At 40.3% G+C, this 25,045-nt stretch overlaps 1 protein-coding gene across 6 annotated transcripts in view; it reads right to left on the reverse strand.

The window, feature by feature from the left end:
- The window catches only part of Mcr (macroglobulin complement-related), a 770,662-nt gene that overhangs the window by 546,687 nt on the left and 198,930 nt on the right, over window positions 1–25,045 (reverse strand). For 5 of the 6 annotated variants that reach the window (XM_053773332.2, XM_053773333.2, XM_053773336.2 and 2 more), the window contains one exon: window positions 1,119–1,392. In XM_053773332.2, coding sequence (XP_053629307.2) covers window positions 1,119–1,392 — 274 coding nt within the window. Of the gene's footprint in view, window positions 1–1,118; window positions 1,393–3,515; window positions 3,645–25,045 lie in introns of those variants that run through there. The other variant, XM_053773335.2, reaches the window with a different exon arrangement.

The raw sequence follows: 25,045 nt of genomic DNA on the forward strand, positions 1-25,045 counted from the left end.
CAATTCTGGTCAATATTCTTAGGTGTAAAGATAATTGTCACTCACAAAGGTGAGACGGCGGACAAAAACACACAAAGCTGGGACAATTAAGCGCATATAGAGCTAGAACAACCAGTCAGACTCAGACCTGGGACAATTAATCACACAGATCTGAGACATTTACATACAGAGAAATGAGACATTTACGTACACAGAGCTGACATACAAAGGTCTAATACCTGTGATATGCCTATGACCGATTTCAAGGGTTCCTGTACCCTCGCAGCCCGGTCTGAGGCCAGGCTTTTTCGGTGATTGTTTGATCAGCCAGGTTCTTGCTGCTAGCAGCCTACAGGAGTGTATATCCATCACAGCCTGACTGATCTATCACCTGGACGAAGCAGTAGTCCAGTTTTCTCCCGACAACTTCTCCCTTTGTTCCGGGCAATATTTCTGACATCTTGGACTACGGATGTTGACATATTGCTTCCTTATTATGCCCATGGCACCCCTCTTTCTCACTAGTTTTATTCTATGCTTCTTGCTGTCTCTCTTTGTCCGATAAGTTATGGCAGTGTATAGATCCGAGATCTGGCTCTCGGGTATTTTCCGTTCATCATTAGCAACGATACAATAGAAGCCGAGTTATTCACCGGTAAAACGATGTAATCTTCCCCGTCCTGACATTTTTCTGGGTTTTGATACACTGGCCTTATAATGTTATCTACACAGTAGAGCTGACTTTTACATTTAACCATAAACAAAGATGGGGCATTTAAGCATACATATGTAGAATACTTAACACGGAAGAGGCACATTTAAATGCACAGAAGAGAAACATTTCATCTCTCAGAAGTGGCACATTTAAACACTCATAGAAAGGAAACACACACACAAGCAGAACATTTTAACGCACAGATGTAAAACATTTAAAAACACAATGGAAGGACATTTAAAAACACACAGTGAAATTACATTTAAACACGCTGCAGTGGAACATTTAACCTCTCCTAGAGGAGGAACATTTAAACACACACACACAGAAGTGAAACATTTAAACACAGTGCATTAGGAAACCCCTGAAAAATAACATGAAACAGACGGCACTTGAGAGAGTAATGAAAAGCCTTTTTACTTACGGGTCTCTGAGGACGTAGTGAGAAATGGAGTCCATCTGCTGATTCAAGATCTCCATTCCCAGGAGACCGGTGCCTCCGCCTGCCTCTGTGACACGCTTAACCTCTGTGACCTCTGTTGGCAGGGGCTGCGAGGTCACAGAGAGGCTAGGGGTCACGTTTGAGGACACAACGGGGTCACCCAGGGCTGCGGTAGCGGTGAAGGTGAGGCACACCAACACCAGCAGGGCCATCATTCGACTCCCGTTCGATCTAAATACCAGCATCAGTTCAACCTCTGGGAAGCGAGAGATGGATTATGTTAGCGAATAGATATATATATACTAGCGTGTTGCTGGCAATAGATAGGGGGAAGTGGAAGCGGAAGGTGGTAGAGGGGAGGAATATAAGGTTTGTAGGGAAAAGTAGAAGGGTAAAGGGAAAAAAAGGTAAATGGTGGGCCTTTTCATTAAATAAAATCGGTAGTTATATATGTTTGTCCACTTTTCCAGTTATCTATTCTGCATGCAGTTTGTCCCCCTTTATACTTTTGTTACACTTGTCGAAGACTTTCGCAAAGTCAGTGGACATGTTTCCTTGCACTTACCGTCCCTATTCTCCTAGAGGGAAGTAGGTTTCTGAGTATTAGGTGAGTGATGTGGGTCGCATCCTGACTGGTGTGGGTCGCATCCTGACTGGTGTGGGTCGCATCCTGACTGGTGTGGGTCGCATCCTGACTGGTGTGGGTCGCATCCTGACTGGTGTGGGTCGCATCCTGACTGGTGTGGGTCGCATCCTGACTGGTGTGGGTCGCATCCTGACTGGTGTGGGTCGCATCCTGATAACATCCTGATTACATTGCGTTATGTTAGGTAAAACACACAACAGTTAGGTATCTAACTGTTGTATATGCGTCTTATCTAACAACCTGTCGGTATTTTATACCTTTTTAATGTATTATCTTAGGTTATTAACTCTTCACGTTAATAGCCCAAACAAAATCTTTTTCTTTTTACGTAATTATCATAATTAACATCATCAGTACCTGACCAGCCGGGCTGTGGTTCGTACGTCAGAGTGCGGCCAGCAGTAACAGCCTAGTTGATCAGACCCTGATCCACCACGAGGCCTGGTCTCAGACCGAGCCGCGGGAGCGTTGACCGCCGAAACCCTTTCCAGGTATACTCCAGGTCCACTAAAGGCCTCACATACACGGTGTACAGGGTCCTGAACGATTCCTTATTGAGATATCCGAATGCTATTCTTAGTTTTGCTAGGCGCCCATATGCTGAAGCAGTTATTAGGTTAATGTGCCTCATGAGATGTGCCCGGTGTTATACTCACCCCAAGATCCTTTTTCTTGAGTGAGATTTGTAGTCTCTGGCCCCCTAGACTGTACTCCGTCTCCGGTTTTCTTTGCCCTTCCCCAATCTTCATGACTTTGCACTTGATGATGTTGAACTCCAGGAGCCACTTTCCGGACCAGGTCTGCAGCTTGTCCAGAATCCTTTGTAGTTCCGCCTGGTTCTCGTCCGACTGAGTTCCTCTCATCAACTTCACATCTGCAAATAGGGACACTTTTGGGTCTGCTCCTTCCGTCATGTCGTTCACATACCAGAAGCAGCACCGGTCCTAGGACTCTGTGTGTGTGTAGACAGCAGAGAATCCTCAAATCAAAGTCATAAACACGGATGATTCTTAATTATACTCATAGTAAAGCACTAAACCCTTTAGGTTTATAAAACACTAGGGAAATAGTGTCCGGATTTGATGGAAGAAAGGGGAGTGTGGCTCCAGATCTTTTTGTCACAAGTCATTCTTCATGGTAGTCACGTAATAAGGCATAAATGAAGAAAATAAACAAACCAATGTGCATTCAACATTAAACATTTTTTTTTTTAAGAAACTATTGACAACCAAACACACGTAGATGCTTTTAGGATCATCATCTTTACTTTCCGGTCCAGACCAGGCCTCCCTCTTGACAGCTTGATCAACTAGACTTTTGTGCTCCTCTGAATGCCTTCATAAAACTCACACTTGAATTAAACATTGTCAAATACTCTGGCTATATTAATCGTTGTAAAACAACAGATAATTTACTAACAATTCCAAAAATGTATTTGGGAAGCACCTAAAGATCACAAGGGAAATCTAACATAAAACAGAAAAAGTGTTTTTGTTTTTTTAAGAGTTATACTACCCTCGTAGCCTGCTCTAGGACTAGGTTTCTCTGTTGCTTTACTACACAAAATACCCTCAAGAGTTCAGCAGAAAATTCTGATGTAGCTGTTCATACTGAATAAGAGAAAAATTATATAATCACTGATGAATATAAGGACAGTACACCAGTCATCACACTAAATTTAGGGGAGTGGCTGCCCCAGTCTTGGTATAATTTCAAAACCAAATGATGGATACCTTAAATAACAGCCAACGGTAAATCGTAGTGTGTCAGGGTTTCCAGAGTTTCTATATTCTGCAGCCAGACCTTGGTCCAGGATTGTCTAGTGCTTGCCTTGTCAACTAGACTCTTGCTGCTGGCGCCCGCTAGCCCCCATGGTCATTACAACCTGCTGATGCGTATGGTCTGGGAAAATCAATAATTTAGATTTGATCACTCCAAAAAATGGAGTTATCTTATAATTAAAGAATTAAGTCGTTCCACTTCCTGCAAACAGTTTGTCCAAAATATCTGTTATACATCAATAAACAAGAAACAATGCAATAACTCCAACTGCTAAAAAATAACAATGCAATAACTCCAACTGCTAAAAAATAATTAAAAGAAAGCAGGAGCGCCAAGCCAAGACGGCATCAAATTAACCATTTTATTCACAAAATATTCATGAATTTCGGAGCCAAGTTGCATTAGGAACTAAGCCAGTGGTTGTCTCATCAGAGTTATGGATAGTTAAGTCATCAACAAAAATCCAGCAAATATTTTTGTTAAATTAGACACATGTGCAACTCTTGGGTCTCTTTATTAAGGAAACGTTTCGCCACACAGTGGCTTCATCAGCCCATGCAAAGGACAAACTTGAAGAACAGGAGGAGAATGAGGTAATCAGTCCCTCAACCTTGAGACGATGTGGTCAGTCCATCAATCTTGAATAGAATAATAGAATATTTTTGCAAACAAATAATGTCTTCAACTAAGCATGGAACGGTTTCTAAGAAGCAAGAGTGCTCATCACACGAGGGGTTTCTAGTAGCAGTTTTTCTTTGTTATTGGTTTTAAAGCTATTTTTTCTCCTGTTTAACAGTTTTGCAGAGGGAAGGATGAAAGAGGGAAGGAGGGAAGATGGTGGTAAACTGGGAGTTAGGAAGTAAGGGAGGGAAGGAAAACTGAGGGAACGTCGCACGTAGACAGGGTGGTAGGGAGAAGAAGAGAGAGTAATAAGAAGGGAGGCAGTAGAGGTGGCAGGGTAGGTTAGAAGTGGTAGGGGGTTAAAGACTAGGAGGGAGGGTAATAAGGAGGGAGGAGAGTGGGAGGGAGGGAGGGAGGGAGAGCATCAGTAAGAAGGAACCTATTACCAGCCCTTCTGTGTCCATCTTTCTTTTCCATTGTTCTCTCTCCCCAGTTGTTCCCTCTTCTTTGTTTGTGCTAATCAATGAGGAAAGAAGAGTAAGAAGTTGGAAAATAAAGAGGGAAGAAAGAGAAGATAGGAACAAGAAGAAAGAAGAGGAAAAGGAGGAAGACGGAGGAAAAGGAGGAAGACGGAGGAGAAGGAGGAAGAGTAGAGGGTTCTCATTTGTCTTGCTCTGACCTTCTTTCATTATCATCTTTCATCATCATTCCCTCTCATTTATTTCGTTCATTCCTCTAGTATATTAATTAACTCCATAACTTTCTCTTGCTCATTTTTGCTGCTATTTACATCCATTTATCTGTCTGTGTCTCTTTACACAGCATTATTTACTAGCTAAGAGGTATTAAACCCCTCTTCCCTTCTCTCTCTCTTTCTCTTTCTCTCTCTCTTTCTCTTTCTCTCTCTCTCTCTCTCTTTCTCTTTCTCTCTTTCTCTCTTTTTTTTTTTTTTTTTTTTTTTTTTTTTTTTTTTTTTTTTTTTACACAGGGTTTGACAAGGTTAAGGATCCCTAGCTTTATTGACAGCTATTTACAGGTTAAGGATTCCTAACTTTATTGGCAAGCTAAGAGCTGTTACCTACATCAGCTCATTTGAAAGCATTTTTGTTATGAGACATACAAGTAGGGAACAGGATGAAGTTGGAGCCATCTGTGGGCCAGCATTTTCATTTGATCAACTGACGTTATCTCGTTGACATCATTATGCTGTACGAATGTGTTCCATACTCGAGTCATCCTGGGTATGTATGATCTCAGATGGAGTGATGTTCTGGAGAAGGGTACAGCCAGAGTGAAGTTGCTGCTTTCTGCCCGTCTTGTGGCATAAAAGCTTGTTTCACGCTGTCCTCGAAGTGGATCCAAGTGTGGTATTTTGATAATATTGGCCTTGTACATAACAGTAAGGCCACCCACATCCCTCCTATGTTGAAGGCTCTGCTGAAATGACAGATCTATCCAGGATGGGTCCAGGCGAGAGATGAGACGTCTTGCTCTGTTCTCTACTCTGTCAAGCAGTCGCAGATGAGAGGGGGGGCAGGCAAACCAAGAAAGTGGAGCATACTCAAGGTGTGAGCGTACTTGTGCCTCGTACAGGATCTTGCAACCCCTACTGTCAAGCAGATGCGAGATACGGCGAAGTGCTGTAAGCTTCCTGGCTGCCTTGTTTGCAAGATTTACAACATGGTTCTTCATGGTTAGTTTGGAGTCAAATTTCACCCCAAGGATATCAACTTCTTCTCCAGGTGCCAACATCGTCCCATTCATCCTTACTACTGCGCCAGCATTACCATCATGGTGCCTAGAGACGAACATCATTTGCGTTTTTTCAGGTGCAAATGTTACTTGCCATCTATTTCCCCAAGCTGATATAGCTCTCAGCTGGTGATTGATGTAGCTTAGAGCAGCTGGCATTTCTTCTCTTGGATAAGTGAATGTCAGTGTACAGTCGTCTGCATATGCATGTGATTCTGGGATGAGATGAAGAAGGTCGTTGAAGTAGACATTCCATAACAGTGGACCCAGCACACTTCCTTGTGGAACGCTTGCCCCAATAGGATGCCTTGCTGATTCCGTTCCATTGAGGACTACACTTAGAGATCTACCATGAAGGTAATCACTGAGGAGACATAGCGTAGAGCCTGCAATTCCCAGTGCTTGAAGTTTTGCTAAGAGGCCCTGGTGCCACACCCGGTCGAAAGCGCCAGCAATGGCCAGTGCTACCACACAGCTGACTTTGGATTCATCCAGTGACTGGTGCCACTTAGTGGAGAGGTTTAACAACAGATCAGCAGCAGAGTAACCTTTCCTGAAGCCATATTGACGATCACAAAGTAGTGAGTGGTAGTCAAAAAAATCTGTCATTTGTCTTGAGATTATTGTCTCAAGGATCTTACCAGTGATTGACAGGAGTGACACTGGTCTGTAGTTGCTGATTTCTGCTCTGCTCTTCTTTTTGTGAACAGGGACTACATTTGCCTCTTTCCATGGAGAGGGCCATTTACACTGTACTAGGCAGTGCTGAAAGATGCGAGTTAGAGGTGCTGCTAGCTGGTCTGCACATCTTCTCAACAATCTTGGGCTCAACTTGTCTGGGCCCACAGCCTTTTCTTGGTCAAGTGATTTAAGAAGGAAATGCACCTCCTCCTGCCTTATTGTCACCACTGACAGTTTTGACACAGTTCTTGCAGCTAGCCAAGGAGGGTCCCTTGCTGGATCAGGAACTTGCATTTTGGTAGCAAAGTGTTCTCTCTCTCTCTCTCTCTCTCTCTCTCTCTCTCTCTCTCTCTCTCTCTCTCTCTCTCTCTCTCTCTCTCTTTCTCTCTGGGCAACGTTATGTTTTAACTAGAGTTTTTTCAAGTCAACATTTAGAACTTAGAAAGAAAACGTTGTTTTGTATCAACAACAGGAGAGGAGGATCCGTCTCCAAGGACTGAAAATTAAGAGTATAAAATTAAGAGAGAATCTCGCCATATTATGAAAGTTACAAATTATGTTGAAAGTATTCAGGACTCGAACCAGCGATCTTAAGATTACAAGTCGACAGTCATACCGACTCAGCTACCGAGTGAATAACAGACTTCATGTTGGTAGCCTTAACTACTGGTCAACCACTTTTATATAGAAATCTCGACACCACACAATTGAGTGATTTATATCTTGTGCTAAACCAGTGTGGGTCGCAAAGAGTGGTGAAGGCTCAAGCCTTCGTCATTAATATGAGGAGATACGCTGCCTTCTAGCTTGGTTCATATATTTCGCACCAACATATATGTGATAAATGGAGAGATATAACAAAACACATCCCTTGTAACACGATTTTCAAGACCCATTTTTAAACAATCCACCACATTTCCTTTTAATTTTCCATTCGGTCTTTACCTTCTATGTTTTTATTGCAATTCAATTTTCCATCTACTTTTAAAAGAGTCGTCCACTGATTCCTGTCTTTCCATCTTTTGAAACCATTCAGTCTTTCTTTTTCTAAAACCTTCCAGTCTTCCCATTTTCAGAACCTTCTGTTTTGCATTCTCCATCTTTCTAACAACTCAGTATTTCCATCTTCTTATTTTGTCTTATTTTTCTTCAAAACTTACCTATCTTCACCAGTCCAGCCTATATGTTAATCAACCAGTTTTTCTCTCTCATTTTCTTTTAAACATTCAGTGATGTTTATTAAACCAGTCTTTCTAAACCTTTCATACGTATTCAGCTTTTTTTTCCTTCGTTGGCAACTATCTGCTCTCTTCTTCTCTCTGTTCAAACTCTCAGCTCTTTCATGTAAACATATGAAAACGTTATTTTCATATATTTACGTCTGTGGCTAACACCTGAATGACCTGGTATTAATCCTGAAGCGAGTGGAGACGTTAAGCATAATTCCTTACATTAACTGCCTCTGTTCACCTGCCAGTAGGTAGGTAGGTAAGTAGGTACCTGGATCCTAGCCAATTGTACCAAGCTGCATCACACTGAAGGGAACTAAGGATTTCTTAGGTTATCCTGGACTACTAACCCTCAGGGTTAATAAAAAAACACAAAGTCTTAATGTTTCTAAACACCATCCTCACCTTATCACTATCAAATTACTTAATCATTAACGTCTGTCTCATGTTAGAAATGTATCCACAACATAAACATTTCTTAAACACTTGTATCCACGAGCTTAATCTATGTAAACAACAGCTGAACAACTGTTAACAATAACTAAGCCTTTTTAAACATTCTTCACTGCTTTACGACGCGAGTTTCAAACTTTCCGTAGCCAAAAAATTTGTCTTTTGTTTGGTTAAAAAATAATGGACCCATATAAAAAAAAATCGATTAACCTTTTCATGCACAATGGCGGTAACGCTGCCTATATCTTTAATTATGTACAAAGTTCATTACAATTTTATATTATAGTCATAATTAAGTACAGAGAACATGAAGAAAACTGACACATCATAAACAGCTTCTCAATGAACGCTAAACCCGTCGGATTACGCAGCGCCTGTGGGGAAGGGGATGTGGAAGGTATTCAGGCTCAATTCAAGGAACCGGAGCACAGATCCAAATCCCTAGATCAAGAGCCCCTCACCAGCGTCAAGGAACCTTCCTTCAGAGGGAGGTTCTTAGAACCTTGACAAAAATTACAAAACATTATCATGTTAATTTAATTACATGGAATGAAAGACAAGACGAAAAGTAAGTTCATTTAATAACAGCACGATGGAATTCTGGTCAGCAAAGAGAGGTAAACTAAGGATATACACCGAGAGGTGTATATCCTTGTATATTTACTCAGGGGAAGGCGCTAAACCCATAGGGGATTTCTATCACCTGGGCGGCACTTAGCATCGAACTAAGGAAAGGAAGAATACAAGGAAGAATACGTACAGTCCCTCGGATCAAGAGCACTTGACGGCTGACTGGCGATGAACAGGCTACCTGCACACACAAAGACCCTTATGTAGTCACTAACCTCTTTTAAGTTCAATTAACCTAGCAACTATCCAAACGTAGAAGATCCAGAGAGAAAATTAATCATCTGTTTTTTAAAGAGAGGCTCCTATATCTTGATATCCCTCTGTGGAGGTGGTATATATCAGCTCTTGATATCCCTCTGTGGAGGTGGTATATATCAGCTCATGATATCCCTCTGTGGAGGTGGTATATATCAGCTCATGATATCCCTCTGTGGAGGTGGTATATATCAGCTCATGATATCCCTCTGTGGAGGTGGTATATATCAGCTCTTGATATCCCTCTGTGGAGGTGGTATATATCAGCTCATGATATCCCTCTGTGGAGGTGGTATATATCAGCTCTTGTTATCCCTCTGTGGAGGTGGTATATATCAGCTCTTGTTATCCCTCTGTGGAGGTGGTATATATCAGCTCATGATATCCCTCTGTGGAGGTGGTATATATCAGCTCTTGATATCCCTCTGTGGAGGTGGTATATATCAGCTCTTGATATCCCTCTGTGGAGGTGGTATATATCAGCTCATGATATCCCTCTGTGGAGGTGGTATATATCAGCTCTTGTTATCCCTCTGTGGAGGAGGTATATATCAGCTCATGATATCCCTCTGTGGAGGTGGTATATATCAGCTCATGATATCCCTCTGTGGAGGTGGTATATATCAGCTCTTGTTATCCCTCTGTGGAGGTGGTATATATCAGCTCTTGATATCCCTGTGTGGAGGTGGTATATATCAGCTCTTGTTATCCCTCTGTGGAGGTGGTATATATCAGCTCATGATATCCCTCTGTGGAGGTGGTATATATCAGCTCTTGATATCCCTCTGTGGAGGTGGTATATATCAGCTCTTGATATCCCTCTGTGGAGGTGGTATATATCAGCTCCTGATATCCCTCTGTGGAGGTGGTATATATCAGCTCTTGATATCCCTCTGTGGAGGTGGTATATATCAGCTCTTGATATCCCTCTGTGGAGGTGGTATATATCAGCTCTTGATAGACATGTCAATTTTATTTAGACAATTCAGAATCTTGGGTATCATATCATTCATACTCAAATATTGTAAATGTATCTCAAAATCCCTCAGTACAAACTTTCTACATTGTCAGTCACTCCTTCCTTGAAGAGAAAATTAGCAGAAGACGAAACTCATCTTGGCTTTAACTCTCAGTCATGAAATATTTCACAAACCCCAAACTACCACTACTACTACCACCACCACTACTACTACTACCACCACCACTACTACCACTAATACTATTCCCTTCTCTCGTTACACCATTCCCGTTCCCGTCCCCTCTCATATATTCTGGCTCCCTTCCCTTCAGCGCTTCCGTGTGACTAGTTAATGGTCCACATCGGAACCAAACGTCGCCATAAGTTTGTTTCTTACGTGTTTTTTTTTTTTTGTATATTGTTCCAGTCACGAAATTGTGCCTTTTTATGCTTCTGTGGCATGCAAAGAGTACGTAACCTTTATTCGGTGCATGTACACACCCTCATTGAAAGGTTATCTCCCCCAACCAGCGAACCAGGGGCTAAGGGTTGACGATGGGGCCCCATCGTTCAATCAGTACCCAGGTTCCAGCCAATGAGAAGATGGTTTTGGCAATCTCAGAGGTGATGTGGGTACCACTCACCTGTCTGCCCTTGTCATTAACATTCTAGAACTGGTTGAAGCACGGTCTGCTCTCTAGTGGCTTCTATTCTGCCTTGCTTACCGTGGAGTGCACTAATACCTATTGTTGTACATAGTGTACATACTTCTGTTCTAAATTGGTGAAGGATATACAAGTCAAAAGTTTTTCTGCTGTGTTTATTTTGCTCCCTTTACACCCAGGATAACAGGCCTTTGGGACTCCTGAACTGTAATAGCTTCATTCATAAGGATTACCAATAGACCCCTAGATATTCCTTTAGTCAGTTCCTGATCAGCTGGGTTGCGGGTCGTTCCTTATACTGTGTGCGACCAGCAGTAACAGTTTGGTTGATCAAACCCTGATCCAGCAGGAGTCCTGGTCATGGACCGCGAAAGGGGCGTCGACCCTCGGAACGCCCTACAGGTACACATATTGAATATTCATAATCATCTACGACACTCCATCCACTGCACATCTGTACATCAGTAGATGCTTTTACAGACTCAGTATCAAATTTGCAAACATAAATTGCGCCTTTATAAAAATATACGACACTCACCATCTACGACACCTCTGTGAAGACCACATGATACCTTAGTAATCATATCTTGTTTGTAATCCTCTACGCATCGCTTCATCTACTACGCCTTTGTAAACAACAGATTTTACTTTCGTAAACATGAACTGTGCTTTTGTAAAGAACATGTGCAGGTGAGTAAACAAGGCGACTGTCACCCCTGGCAGTCCCTCGTTAGTCTCTCGTTACGACCTGTGTGTTCACGCTTTAATGACCACCTTTCAGCATTCCGCTTCTGTCTGGTGGAGTCATGGAAGTCAACGTAATTTACAAGTAATTCCCTGCCATCGCTTTATTACTTAAATACTTACCTCATACTTTAAATACTTACTTTATTCATATACTTGCGCTATTATCTGCGAAAGCTTTGCGCCATATTTCTAACGCTACAAGTTTCGTTATCCAGGTAACGTGTTCCTTCATCAGGCTTCTGTGTTGGGTATAATGAGACGCAACTATACACGAAGGAATAACGAAGTCACAGTGAATTCACTATTATAAAACCTAACCACTTCAGGGATATAACCAAATAAAGGATTAGAAAATAAGCAGATCAAAAAAAATCAGTGAGGGAAGGACCGTCGTGCTCAGGACTAAGTTAACAACAACACTGCCTGGAGAGAAACTCATCACACTTACGATGTCGTAATTTTCTTGGTTAAGTCAGAGCAAGAGTCTGCTTGTCCTGCTGCCTCGATATCACTGCAAACACGTCTTAAAGTTACTGAAGCCAGACAAAATAAATATACAAGTGCTCCGTTAACGACTGGTGGCAGTGAGGGAAATGTGGGTATCTAGTATGACCTTCCCCCCCTCCTCACAGTCTGCCACGCTGCCCACACAGTCTGCCACGCTGTCCTCACCGCAGATGAGGAATCTCCTATCTAAAGGTATATGTCATTCCAAGATCTGCAGGTTTTTCCACCCAAGAATGTGCTTTATTTCAATAAATAGGAAACATGCTATGATACAAACTGTCCTATCTGCCACATAGGAAAAACAAGACAAATTAGTTACGTCCATATGAAACAAACTTTGTTAATTATAATCAGAGACAGTAGAAATTTTTAGTGTTAGAAAGCGAGAGAATGGTAAGACATAATGAAGAATGTACCACCACCACTTCGAAGCCATATTGGACGGGAAACAAACAACAGTTCCCTCATCAGAACCATAATTAGCTCCCCAAAAACTGTGTAAAAACAAATATTAAATTATTCAATTTTAAAAACATACAAAGTTTTTGAACCAGACAGCAAAAAAAAAAAAAAAACTTTAATTAGTGGACTCGTCACCGAGTCAAATGTAATGTTTGAACTATTGACAGACACACGGTATTACTGCTGTAACAATGACATGTGAATTTCTGGGCACAGTTTTATTAGAGGCGACAGAGAAAACAGTCTAAAATAGAAAGTCGGTTAGTATGTTAAAGAGTCGCTCACTTGTCACGAGTTACTTAACAACACAAATGACGTAGTCGAAGGTTTGCCAGTGAAAATTTAAGTCGTATGTAATCATTGTAAGTGTATACAAACTATTAGATACAACATTTGAAAGACCGACTAACGAAAAATCCAACACCACCGTGGAAAACCTTAGAAACCCGTTGACAAACCTAGTCTTGCTCTGGCGAATTCAATGTAAGGCAACATTAAAAGGTTACAGTATACACAGCAACAAAATAAATAATCCCATTAGGAAGTTTAGGTGACCAACCGAATTGAATTTCAGATTTATTTAAATCTCAGTCTTCAGCAGCCCAGCAAAAACCGACATGAAGGTGTGCTCAGCAAATTCAATTTCGACGGTAAACACATTAAATGGGAAATTATAAAGTGAGACTTTACAGAACTAAGCTGAGTGAGATTGTCACAATCAGTAGTCCACCTGTTGTCTTTCTGTCGTCTATCAGTAGTCTACCTGTTGTCTATCAGTAGTCTACCTGTTGTCTATCAGTAGTCTACCTATTGTCTATCTATAGTCTACCTGTAGTCGATTCCGGGGGTTTCAGTCTTCCCATGGCCCGGTATTAGGCTAGGTGTCTTGGCTGTTGACAAGATCAGTCACGCCATTGGTACTAGCAGCACGTAATACAACACAGAAACCACGACCTAGATGATCAAGTGTTGACCTGAGTGAACTAGCAAGTTCCTTTTAAAGACAGCTGTGTCTGTTGGTATATATATATATATAATATATATATATATATATATATATATATATATATATATATATATATATATATATATATATATATATATATATGTATATGTATATATATATATATATATATATATATATATATATATATATTATATTATATATATATATATATATATATTATATATATATATATATATATATTATATATATATATGTCGTGCCGAATATGTAAAACTGGTCAATTAGCAAGAACTCATTTAAAATTAAGTTCTATCTAAAACTTTCTCTTATACGTTTAAAGATATATTTTTTCATTAATGTTAATGTAAAAAATTTTAATTTTGCACCAAAAGAATCTTAGAAAACTTACCTAACCTTATTATAACAAGAACAATTTATTTTAGCCTAACCCAACTAAATATATTTTAGATTTGTTTATAATAATTTAATGCTAAACAAACACAGTGAAATATATTTTTCTCGTTAGGTTCAGAATGATTTTGGCGAAATCATTGCATACACAAATTTTCGCTTGTTCTATATGGCAAGATGAGCGTTGCTGTTTAAGCCAAGATCGCAAGTTCTGCCTATTCGGCACGACATTATATAATATATATATATATATATATATATATATATATATATATATATATATATATATATATATATATATATATATATATATATAATGTCTTTTAGACCTTTGCTTTTACAGGTAAATCTTTCATGTTCGTTCATTTCACCCAGTAAATGTTGAAACGTTAAAACTTGAAATGTTCAGAGGCTGGTTGGCGGTGGGCGTCAAGCTTTTGAACATGTTCCCTGGTGGGCGACATCGAAGCTTCTTACTTCCAGTCAAGTTCACCTTCCTCACCATTGCTCCTCCCACCACCACATCTCTCTAACGGAAAAGAAAAGTGTCAGAATGGGTGAATGGAGACGCTCACAGATGTGCACAACACGGACGCACGCACACACAGATGTTCTTGGAAAGGACGTACACACTGGAAAATAGGGTAGGAATGCACAATCTGGTGTACATGGAGGAACGCTCGCACAGATATGCACGGCAGTAATGCACACACTTATGTACTCGGCATATAGATATACACACACACATCAGAATAATCAAAGGACAAGACCTGAAAAGGCTACGGAAGTACAAGAATGGCCAGTGTGTGTTTATAAAAATCGTTGATGTAGAGAAAAGACGAGAGATTGGTGATAGAAAGGCTACTAACTTCAGACATGATAAAGGACCCCCTAGGTAAGCATACCACCATAGGCGCATTTCAGCCAAATACCCACAGCGGCATCTATGCATTTGGGTAGCTTAAAACTCGCTATAAGATACTTCAGTGAAGAGACCTTCAAAACGTTATATATGACTGATGTCAGAAATGTAGAGTACACATCACCAACATGGAGCCCTCACCTGAGAGATAAAGCAGAAGAAACTAGAGAAAGTCCAGAGACAACCTACGAAACTAGTAAATAACAAAAAGGCACAATACCGTGACTGGAACGATACACAAATAACCCGCACATAAAAGACAGAAGCTTACGACGACGTTTCGGTCCGACTTGGACCATTGACAAAGTCACACTAACAGAGGAGGAGCAGTTATATATTCATAAGAAAGCATTAAACTCTCAGGCGTCATATACCGAGAGAAACTGAAGGTAAAGAAATTCGGTCCTACCAAAAAGGGGGAAAATAGCTCCAGTAGTTAGGAACAAGAGCTCTTCTCCAGCCTCTAGGCAATCTCCAGTGATGATATCAGTCCCAGATCTAAGAGGAATGACCTATGAAGGAAGATCGAACGTGACAACTCTAGAGCCAAAACACAGGGAGACATGATCACTATGTGCCAGATTCTCAATAGACTCAGTTGGACAAAGAGAAACAGACAGGAAGGGGAAGATCAGGACAAAGAAATAGATGTTACTAATGGAATCAGAACCTGTAAAATGACAGACCAGGACAAAGAGAGAGACAGGAAGGCGGGATAAGAGCAACTAAACAGATAGGAAGGATGGGATCAAGACAAAGAAACATGCATGGAAGAGGGAAGCAGGAAAAAGAGACATGGAGGAGGGAAGCAGGACAAAGACACAGACATAAGAACATAAGAAGGAAGGAACACTGCAGCAGACCTACCGGCTCATGCGAAGCAGGTCCAATTCTCCCACCGGCTTAAGCCAATGCCTTAACCTAGTCAGGTTAGTCACAATCACTTAAGGGAAGAGCACAGCATCTGACCTAGTAGCACAAGCTAGTCAGGTCCAACTCACACCCACCCACATGGAGGAGGGAAGCAGGACAAAGAAACAGACATGGAAGAGGGAAGCAGGTCAAAGGACCTCTGCCAGTTGTCGAGGTTGGCGTCCCATGATATTAAAGTTTAAAACCTTTTAAGAAAATGGTCGAGAGATGCTGTACTCTGAGGGAACAATAAGCATCAACTGAAGGTGACCAGTGAAGTGTTTCATATAATGTTGCTGCTACGTTGTTGCTCCCTTTGCGCTTGTAAAATGCAAACTCTGACATCATCTATTGCAATATAATGAATGAAATAACTTTTAATATACTGTACGTACACAATGGATTTTATATATATAATCCGAATAGGTAAAACTGGTAAATTAGCAAGAATTCATTTAAAATTAAGTTCTTTCTAAAAATTTATCTTACATGTTTATGCTGTCATCATTGTTTACGGGTTGTTTGCGTCGTTCTTGGTAGGGGAGTAATGATTAGGCTTCGGAGGCTTCTTACTTTATTTGCGATATCGTGGGTACACAGGCAGTGTCAGTGCCCATGGCCCCAAGGGGCCATGCCAGCGACGGAGAGAGGAGTAGGCCTTCTTAACTCTAGGATGCCTGGTCGTGAAGTGAGAGAGGGGCAGGGTGACGCGGGTTGAAGTGGCATGCCCACTGAGAGGGAACTAGGGAACTAGTCATGTAGGCTTACAGCCTACATATTCGTTTAAAGATATATTTTTTAATCTATGTTAATGTAAAATATAATTTTGTACCAAAAGAACCTTAGAAAACTTATCTAACCTTATTATAATAAGCGCAACTTAATTTAGCCTAATCCAACTAAACATATTTGGGATAAGTTTACAATAATTTAATAATAAACACACAATGTAATATATTTTTCTCGTTAGGTTTAAAATTATTTTTGCAAAATTACTGCATATACGAATTTTCGCTTGCCTTATTCGGGAAGAAGAGCGTTGCTATTTAAGCCAAAATCGCAAGTTTTCTGAGAGAAAATAGTGAATTTCAAAGCCTTTGTTAACGAGAGAAGTCAGAGGAGAATAGCCAGACTGGTTCAAGTTGACAAGAAGGCGACAGTAACTAAATTAACAGCGTGCAGAAAAGCATCGAACCTAGAAGTGGATGGACTACAGCAGCAAAAGACCACATCAGGTTTCACTCCTGTCAGCTAAGACAGAAAACTTAGGTTACAGTAGGCACAAGTCACTAAAACTGAACATTTGAAAACCATCTCTTAGTCCAATGAATCGTGATTTTTTGCTGCGACGTGCAGATGATATAGTCAGAATTTGACGTAAACCTTTCGGATGTGGTAGAACGGAGATTTGCAGCATTAATGTGCAGTTGACAAATTTGCAGCAAGTGCATAATGCTTTCATGTCAACATAGACCAGAATCTCTAAGGAATATTTCCAGCACTTTGTTGAATCCCTGCCACGAAGAATTCAGGCTGTTCTGAGGGCAAAGGGGACCCTATCCAGTATTACAAAGGTGTACTTAATGATGTGACCACTGAGTGCATGTTTGTGTCTATTTTGTCCATGAAAGCCACCTGGAAATGCTTAACTTATAAAAGAATTACCAGTTAGATCAGTTACATTCCCACCGTGGCTTTGGTGGTAGCAGGTCCAGTACTTTACCACTGAGCTACAAGAGTTTCCATAGAAAGAATCCTGAAACAGTACTTCTGTTCATGTTTCAATTAGCAGCAATCGTCTGTAACCCTCCTGTCCCTTACCACAGCCCCAGTACCTATCGCAGTAAATTTATTCTCAAAGTAATGTAGTAATTACACCATTTAGTCTATGAACTGGTGACTTTGAGAGCCGTGAGAATAGATTTACTGCAAAAGCTACTGGGACTGTGGAAAGAGACATCAGAGTCATAAATGATGGCTGCTAATGGAAACGTGCACATAAGTTCTGTTTCCGCATTCTTCTTATTGAAATCCTTTTAGCTTAGGGGTAGTGCTACCAACAGGGCCACGGTTCGATCTCCCGTCCATTCTTTTGTAATGGACGACTATGAAATGAATATACCTTTGACATGCCTTTCATGAGTTCCGAGAGTTTTCTACTCCCAGAGTCGGGCATTGGGCCAGGCTCGTCTGGTGTTTGCCTGGTCAACTAGGCTGCTGCTGCTGGACGGGGACTTGAACCTTGTCCATGCGTGTAGCGGCCTACTGCTGTACCATTCAGCCACAGAGGTTACAATAAGATGATTTTACAATGAGCATTTCTGTGATATTGTTGTAAAAACAACCAACAACTGTGACGCAGCTGTATCTATAAACTTAAAATAAGTCATAATGAATGACTAGCAAATACATAAACATAAGAATGGACGGGGATTTAGAAAGTGGTCCATATATGTAGCAGGGCCAGTGCTGGTTATAAAATCATCCTCCTGTAAACTCTACGGTTGATTGGTACACAATATTAGGTAACTCTTTCCTCTTTGCTCCAGAGAGTACACGTCCAGTACTCAGACATTCCCAATAGTTGAAATGTTTTATTTTGTCTATTCAGGCAGAAAATAATCTCTACATCTTATGAAGGTCTGATATCTCTCCTGTTTTGAACAGAACTGTCTATACCGATCAACATTCTTAACGAGAGAGCAAAGGTGATTTGAATAACGTTAGCAGCGACATTATTTCTCTGGTTTTGAATGTTCTCATTATTCACCCTATCATTTTTTCTGACCTTTACAGCATTTGACTTATTGTATTCTCTAAATGAAAGGTCATTTGACATTATGATACCCAAGCCTTTTTACATGTTATTTTTGTTATATGAAATGAACCTCTTGTGTTTTGTATACAATGTTTCTTTCCAGTTCTTCATTGTTTCCACAACTGTGCAATTGTAGTTTATCACCGCTGAGCATCATGTTTATGTTGCATATTGGAAGTCTTTATCAATATCATCCTGCACATTTTCCATGTCTTCTACTGTTATGCTTATTGTTATTGTCCAAATAAGGATGATACGAAGCTATGGTCAGTCTTGTTATTCTATGTACGGGGATGAGAAATAATGAAGGAGCCAGGACTCTTTTTTAGGGGAATGCTCGCTCGCTCTCTCTCTCTCTCTCTCTCTCTCTCTCTCTCTCTCTCTCTCTCTCTCTCACACACACACACACACACACACACACACACACACACACACACAAACACACACACATTCAGAAGACTCATAGGGACGTTAGGAAGTATTTCTTCAGCCCTAATTGTCATGAAGTGGAACAATCTGGAGAGTGAAGTAGTGGAGGTAGGATCCATACAAAGCTTTAAGATAAGGTACGATAAGGCTCTTGGAGAAGGGAGAGATTGGACCTAGTGGGGAATAGCGAAGGGGTGGGGCCAGGAGTTATGAATCGATCTCTGCAGCCATGAATAGGTGAGTACACACACACACACACACACACACACACACACACACACACACACACACACACACACACACACACAAAGCTCATGGAGCAGGAAGAAAGAGGACTCAGTAGCAATCAATGAAGAGGCGGGGCCAGGAGCTATGAATCGACCCCTGCAACCACAAATAGGCGAGTACAAATAGGTGAGTACACACACAGTTCACAAGGTATATAAACAAGAACAGACATATTTCACGATTACCAGATACGCACCGCTGGGGATCCAGTATCTCTGATATGTTGCAATGACACCCGAACACTCCAGAGAAGCACGACAGGAGCACCCAAGATCCCTCAGATATACCCTGCAGGAAGGCTCACATGGGCTCCATAAAAGCACCGAAGGAGCATGAGATGAAGACATATGCTCAGTCACCATTTTCAACAAATTTGTTGATTGTATGTGTGTCTTTTGTTTTCCACAATCTGTCGGTATTAACATACCGACAGATTGGTTGAATATACACAATCATGTTGTATACAAGTCTTTGATATCTTCGCAGGAAAGCAAAAATAGACTCCACAAAAGCATGGTAGGAGCAGTGAGGATCCCTCGGATACACGCTGTAGCAACAAACCATAGGATTCCAGGGAAGCATGGCAGGGAAGGAACCCCGCTAGGAGCCTCCATCTCGAGGGAACAAGTTTATATGTTCAGAATTTGAAAGATTAATTTATTCTGACCGATATGGTAGCATAAAGGCATTACCGAATTGATATTAAGGGTAGGATTAACATGATCGAAACGTCGTCCCATTAAACCTTACACTGCATAGTCTGTCTTGATACCCATAATTAGCTGCATTGAAGCCTTCCCATCTTGAGTAATTATTTATTGGAACAATGTTCTTGTACAGGGAAAGTCTCAATTACAAGTCACAGATACTTGAAAAACTCTCACCTGTGAGCGAAATTTTCTTTAAAAACAAAGGCTTGCTTAGCTTTAAGTATCTTTGTAATACAACTCATCGATAAAATTCTCTAAGTCGTCACATTCATTACCGGAGACACTTGAAACCCAAGCACAGTATTTATATTCAACAAATTCTTCAGGAGAACTTGTTAACGCGACAAACTACTCAAGTATTAACGTAAGAGCCATAACACGTAAACTTGAATTTTTGCGTCCTTGGACAGCATCGTTAAGTATAATATGCACGTGCTCAGCCCTCGTAATGTTAATGTGTTTTTGCACCGAGACGTGTGTATGTTGCAGTGTAGATACACCGAGAAATGTATATCTCAGTGTATGTGCACCGAAAGGTGTATATTTCAGGGTACATATCCTGAAAGGTGTATATCTCTCAGCATACATACGCCAAAAGGTGTGTATCTCTGTGTATATGCTGAGAGGAGAGCAGGTGAATTGCCGCTATAACAGCCCACTTTGCAAAAGAGACGTTTAAAACTTGTGAATTATCAGTGATAAGTGTCTATCACTGCAGCTTCCACCTACCACTGAGCGGCTATTAACACCCGTTGTTCTTTTTCTTCGCAGAGCGTCAGAAGACTGCCATGCTAGGGCCTGTATATATATCTGTAACCCTGTCTACCAGCTGCCACGCGAGGAGCCGCATGTTAGCCTAACCACGGGAAATGAAACAGTCATCATATGGGTATGAGAATCTTACCATAACATAAAATTCGCGATCTGTGTGAAGCTAAGCAGGTACTGTATAAAGCTTACTGTGGCTGAGTAGGTATTGTATAAAGCTTACTGTGGCTGAGTAGGTACTGTATAAAGCTTACTGTGGCTGAGTAGGTACTGTATAAAGCTTACTGTGGCTGAGTAGGTACTGTATAAAGCTTACTGTGGCTGAGTAGGTATTGTATAAAGCTTACTGTGGCTGAGTAGGTATTGTATAAAGCTTACTGTGGCTGAGTAGGTACTGTATGAAGCTTACTGTGGCTGAGTAGGTACTGTATAAAGCTTACTGTGGCTGAGTAGGTACTGTATAAAGCTTATTGTGGCTGAGTAGGTATTGTATAAAGCTTACTGTGACTTAGTAGGTACAGCTCTAGACTTGTAGTTGCAAGGATGGGGTTAGGGTCCAGTGGCGACCGTTGGACGCCTTTGGCCTTCCCTTGGATCAGGTCTGTGTTAAGGGAACACATTTATGTTGATGGTATCTTTGCAGACAATGGTAAGAGTCGACAAATGGAAAATAAAGACACTGGTAGCAGAGAATCCCTGCAGCACAACGTTTCGCCCCAAGCTGGACCTTAACGTATTTGGCAAAACCCAGTCGAGGGTAAAACGTAGCATTCAAAGAATTCTCTGCTACCAGTATCTTTATTTCCATATTGATGACTTTCTTGATCCCTTCTTCATTTCACTGGAAACTCTTGATCCTCCCGGAAACACTTATTCACTTATAAACCCTTGATCTCAAACTAGAAACCATTGCTTTCCCTGGAAACCCTCTTCCTCACCATGGAAATGCATTCTTAACCTGGAAACTCTTGTCCTGCCAGTGGAAACACTTCTTCTCTGGAAACTTATGTCCTTATTCTGTCTTTTCCCTGGAAACATTTCGTCACCATGGAAACTCTTGTCCTTCCCTAGTGGACACAAATGGCTCAGTCTCCAGTAAGACCGTCCAAGTGTCAGAGAGAGAGAAAGACAGACAGAGACAGAGAGACGGAGAGAGAATTTCACGTCTACTACTCCAAGACTACTTCAAGCTTCCTCGAGGTGTGGCGTCCTCTCCTGCTGGGTTAATCTTCTGTCTCAATGGAAGGAGGACACTTATATGGGAGAAAACTTCCCAATAATAATACAGACTTGAGATTTTTTTATCTGCCACTTTATTACTATTATTAATTTTATTATTATTGCATCCTTTTTTATATTTTAATTATATCATTAAAGTTTCTTTTTTTAGTTTAATGGAATCACTCAAAAACCCATGAAAGATTCTATTTCATTCCCATTTCCATTCACATTAAGTGCCGTTTCAAATTTGTTTGTTGATGCATGAGTTTGCTTTCAAAATGGTCACCATTTGCATTGAAATACTAAATTAAAAATGACTTTCAAATTTGTTGGCACAAAGTGAATTGCCTTGTATAAAATGAATATTATACATGGATGGATCAAGTGAAAATACACTTTACCTTTTCTCGTACTTTCTCACTCTCACACACACTTTTCACTCATCTGTCTGTCTGTCCGCCTGTGTTTCTGTCTCTCCGTCTCTCTCTCTCTCTCTCCCTCTCTCTCTCTCTCTGGCATTGTGTGATGTTTTCAATTTTAGCTTCAATTTTTAGTTTCTCGAACCAGTATCTATTATTATATATATATATATATATATATATATATATATATATATATATATATATATATATATATATATATATATATATATGTGTGTGTGTGTGTGTGTGTGTGTGTGTGTGTGTGTGTGTGTGTGTGTGTGTGTGTGTGTGTGTGTGTGTGTGTGTGTTAGAGACAGTCTTCCATCTTGAGAAATTTCGCCTATTGAAGAATCATAGGGAGTTTTCACCTATCCCTTTTTACTTTATTAATGGTAAGAATGAGTTGCATATTTCTAGTGCCATTAAGCTCATCTTCTCCAGATGATGATTTACATTATGCTACTCGTGGTACCTTCACACCTTATTTCAATAAGGCAATGACCGATTTGTTCCCAGTTAACATTTTTGTTGTTGATACCGAAGTCAAAGGGGACATCTGTAGGACTCTCAGTTGAAGTTATAAGCGAAATCTGTCGTGTTTGACACTTGTATTCCATAACCTATCATTTTTCTCAATACGATGGTCAGGGTATTTTCCAATTAAGCCAGTTACAATACGTACTGAGTTAAAGTGATTAATCCAGAGTCTTGATTATTGGTTTGTGTTCAACTGTTCGAGTTTCCTCCTGATCATACCTGAGTTTGAGAGTATAATATAAAATACCGACACGATGAATAAAAACGGAATCATGTGATTCTTACTGACAAGGTTTCCCTCACGCAGTGGGTGTTTTCTAAGCCTCCCAGAGTCTTTTAGTTACTTTCTGAGCGTATCGCAATGTTTGAGTTACTTGCATGACCTATTACAATGTTTGCGTTACTTGAATGACCTATCACTGAGAGTTACATGGTAGTGTTTGCTATACTCTTCCATTTTATCCGTTTTATAGGTTTTCAGTAATGCTCGATTTTTACAACATGACCTACAAGCTAATTAAAATATTTATCTGTTGGTTAATAGAAAAGTAAATGTGATACGCTCGATCCATTGCTTTACTACAGTCTATGAAAATTTTTTTTAAAAAGAATGAATGAAACACATTTAATTGAGCTATATTAGCGAACACAGAAAATACATGGCATCAATATCTGGTCATTTGACCTTTCCCTTTCATTACGTTTGTAATCATTTCTGTTTGTTACATGATCGGCGGTATTTATTCTTTTTTGCATAGACTGTAACATGACTAGTGGTGCACAACTACTGCTAAAAAACTGTTTCACATACACCAGTCTAGGATAGAGAGGTGTAAATTCACTTGAATTTAATCCATAAAGATATAAAATATAAACAAATGCAGCCTGAATGAGAAGCAATAGAACCACGAACAGAAAGGCATTTGAATTAATTCCTGGTTCTGATTAACCCACGTCAAAGTTCAACACCAGATTAACCACATAGTTACCAACATTCTGTTATTTAAAAGTGTGTAACGCATTAGCACATGACCCAAAGTCCACACAACAGAGCATACAAATCAATACCAGTCATAGACTACGTCTAAACAAGACCTAATAGGTTAGGTTAGGCTAGGTGGCTGTGTTATGAATTCTCTGACTAGTTCAGAGTGACGACTCTTGCTCCCAGAGGCAAATGAAGAATGGAATTTACAACCATTAAGTCCAAACCAAACATCGAGTTCACTCAGGTCAACCATAACAAGGTGTTAGACAGGAAAAATGTAGAACAACCAGGCTGTTCTCACCCATAAGAATACACAAACGAGAGAGACAGACAGAAAAAGAGACAAAGAGAGAGAGAGAGAGAGAGAGAGAGAGAGAGAGAGAGAGAGAGAGAGAGAGAGAGAGAGAGAGACAGACAGACAGACAGACAGACAGACAGAGAAAGAGAGAGAGAAAGAGACAGAGACAGAGAGAATCATTAAAAAGAAACTCTGGTTATTTCTGATGCTTGAAAAGAGCAAACCAGGATTTTATTTTATGTCTTCCCTCAAAGAACGTTCTTTTGGTAAATTATCAGCCTCATCATGTAGGAATATATAAATACGAGATGCGGTCCACAAGAAGCATACACTATTTCTTTTTCCTCTCTCTATTTCAGCTTGACTCTCCCTGGTTTAATTTTTTCTATTATCATTGCACCATTTTGTTGCATTTAATCATGACACAGAACCAGAAATTTTAACAGGTTTTTCTCAATGTCAAAAGGAAACGTTAATGTAGTTTTCTACAACAAAGGTTTCATTTTGTAATGCTCGGGCACGATTGTTAACTCCTTCACTAACTCGACATGGTTTTTCAGAATTCTTTTCAAAGCAAATGTTAACAATAGCAGAGGAAGTGTAGCCAGTGAGCTTGTATGCAGTCAGTCATCAGTGCATATAATTTATGATACTTTGTTGACTGCTTTCGCTGTTGTTTTCGCCAATAGTTTACACTTTGAATATTTTCTGATGAGTGTATCAAGCTTGACGTGTATACACTGAAAGCAAAATTACAGGTACACCTGGAAAGAAGTGCATCTCGGTTTGAGTTCATTTACACTTTACTCCCTATGTTAGGGATTTTCTAA

The sequence above is a fragment of the Cherax quadricarinatus genome, chromosome 17 (assembly GCF_038502225.1).
Source record: "Cherax quadricarinatus isolate ZL_2023a chromosome 17, ASM3850222v1, whole genome shotgun sequence".
Taxonomy (NCBI): domain Eukaryota; kingdom Metazoa; phylum Arthropoda; class Malacostraca; order Decapoda; family Parastacidae; genus Cherax; species Cherax quadricarinatus.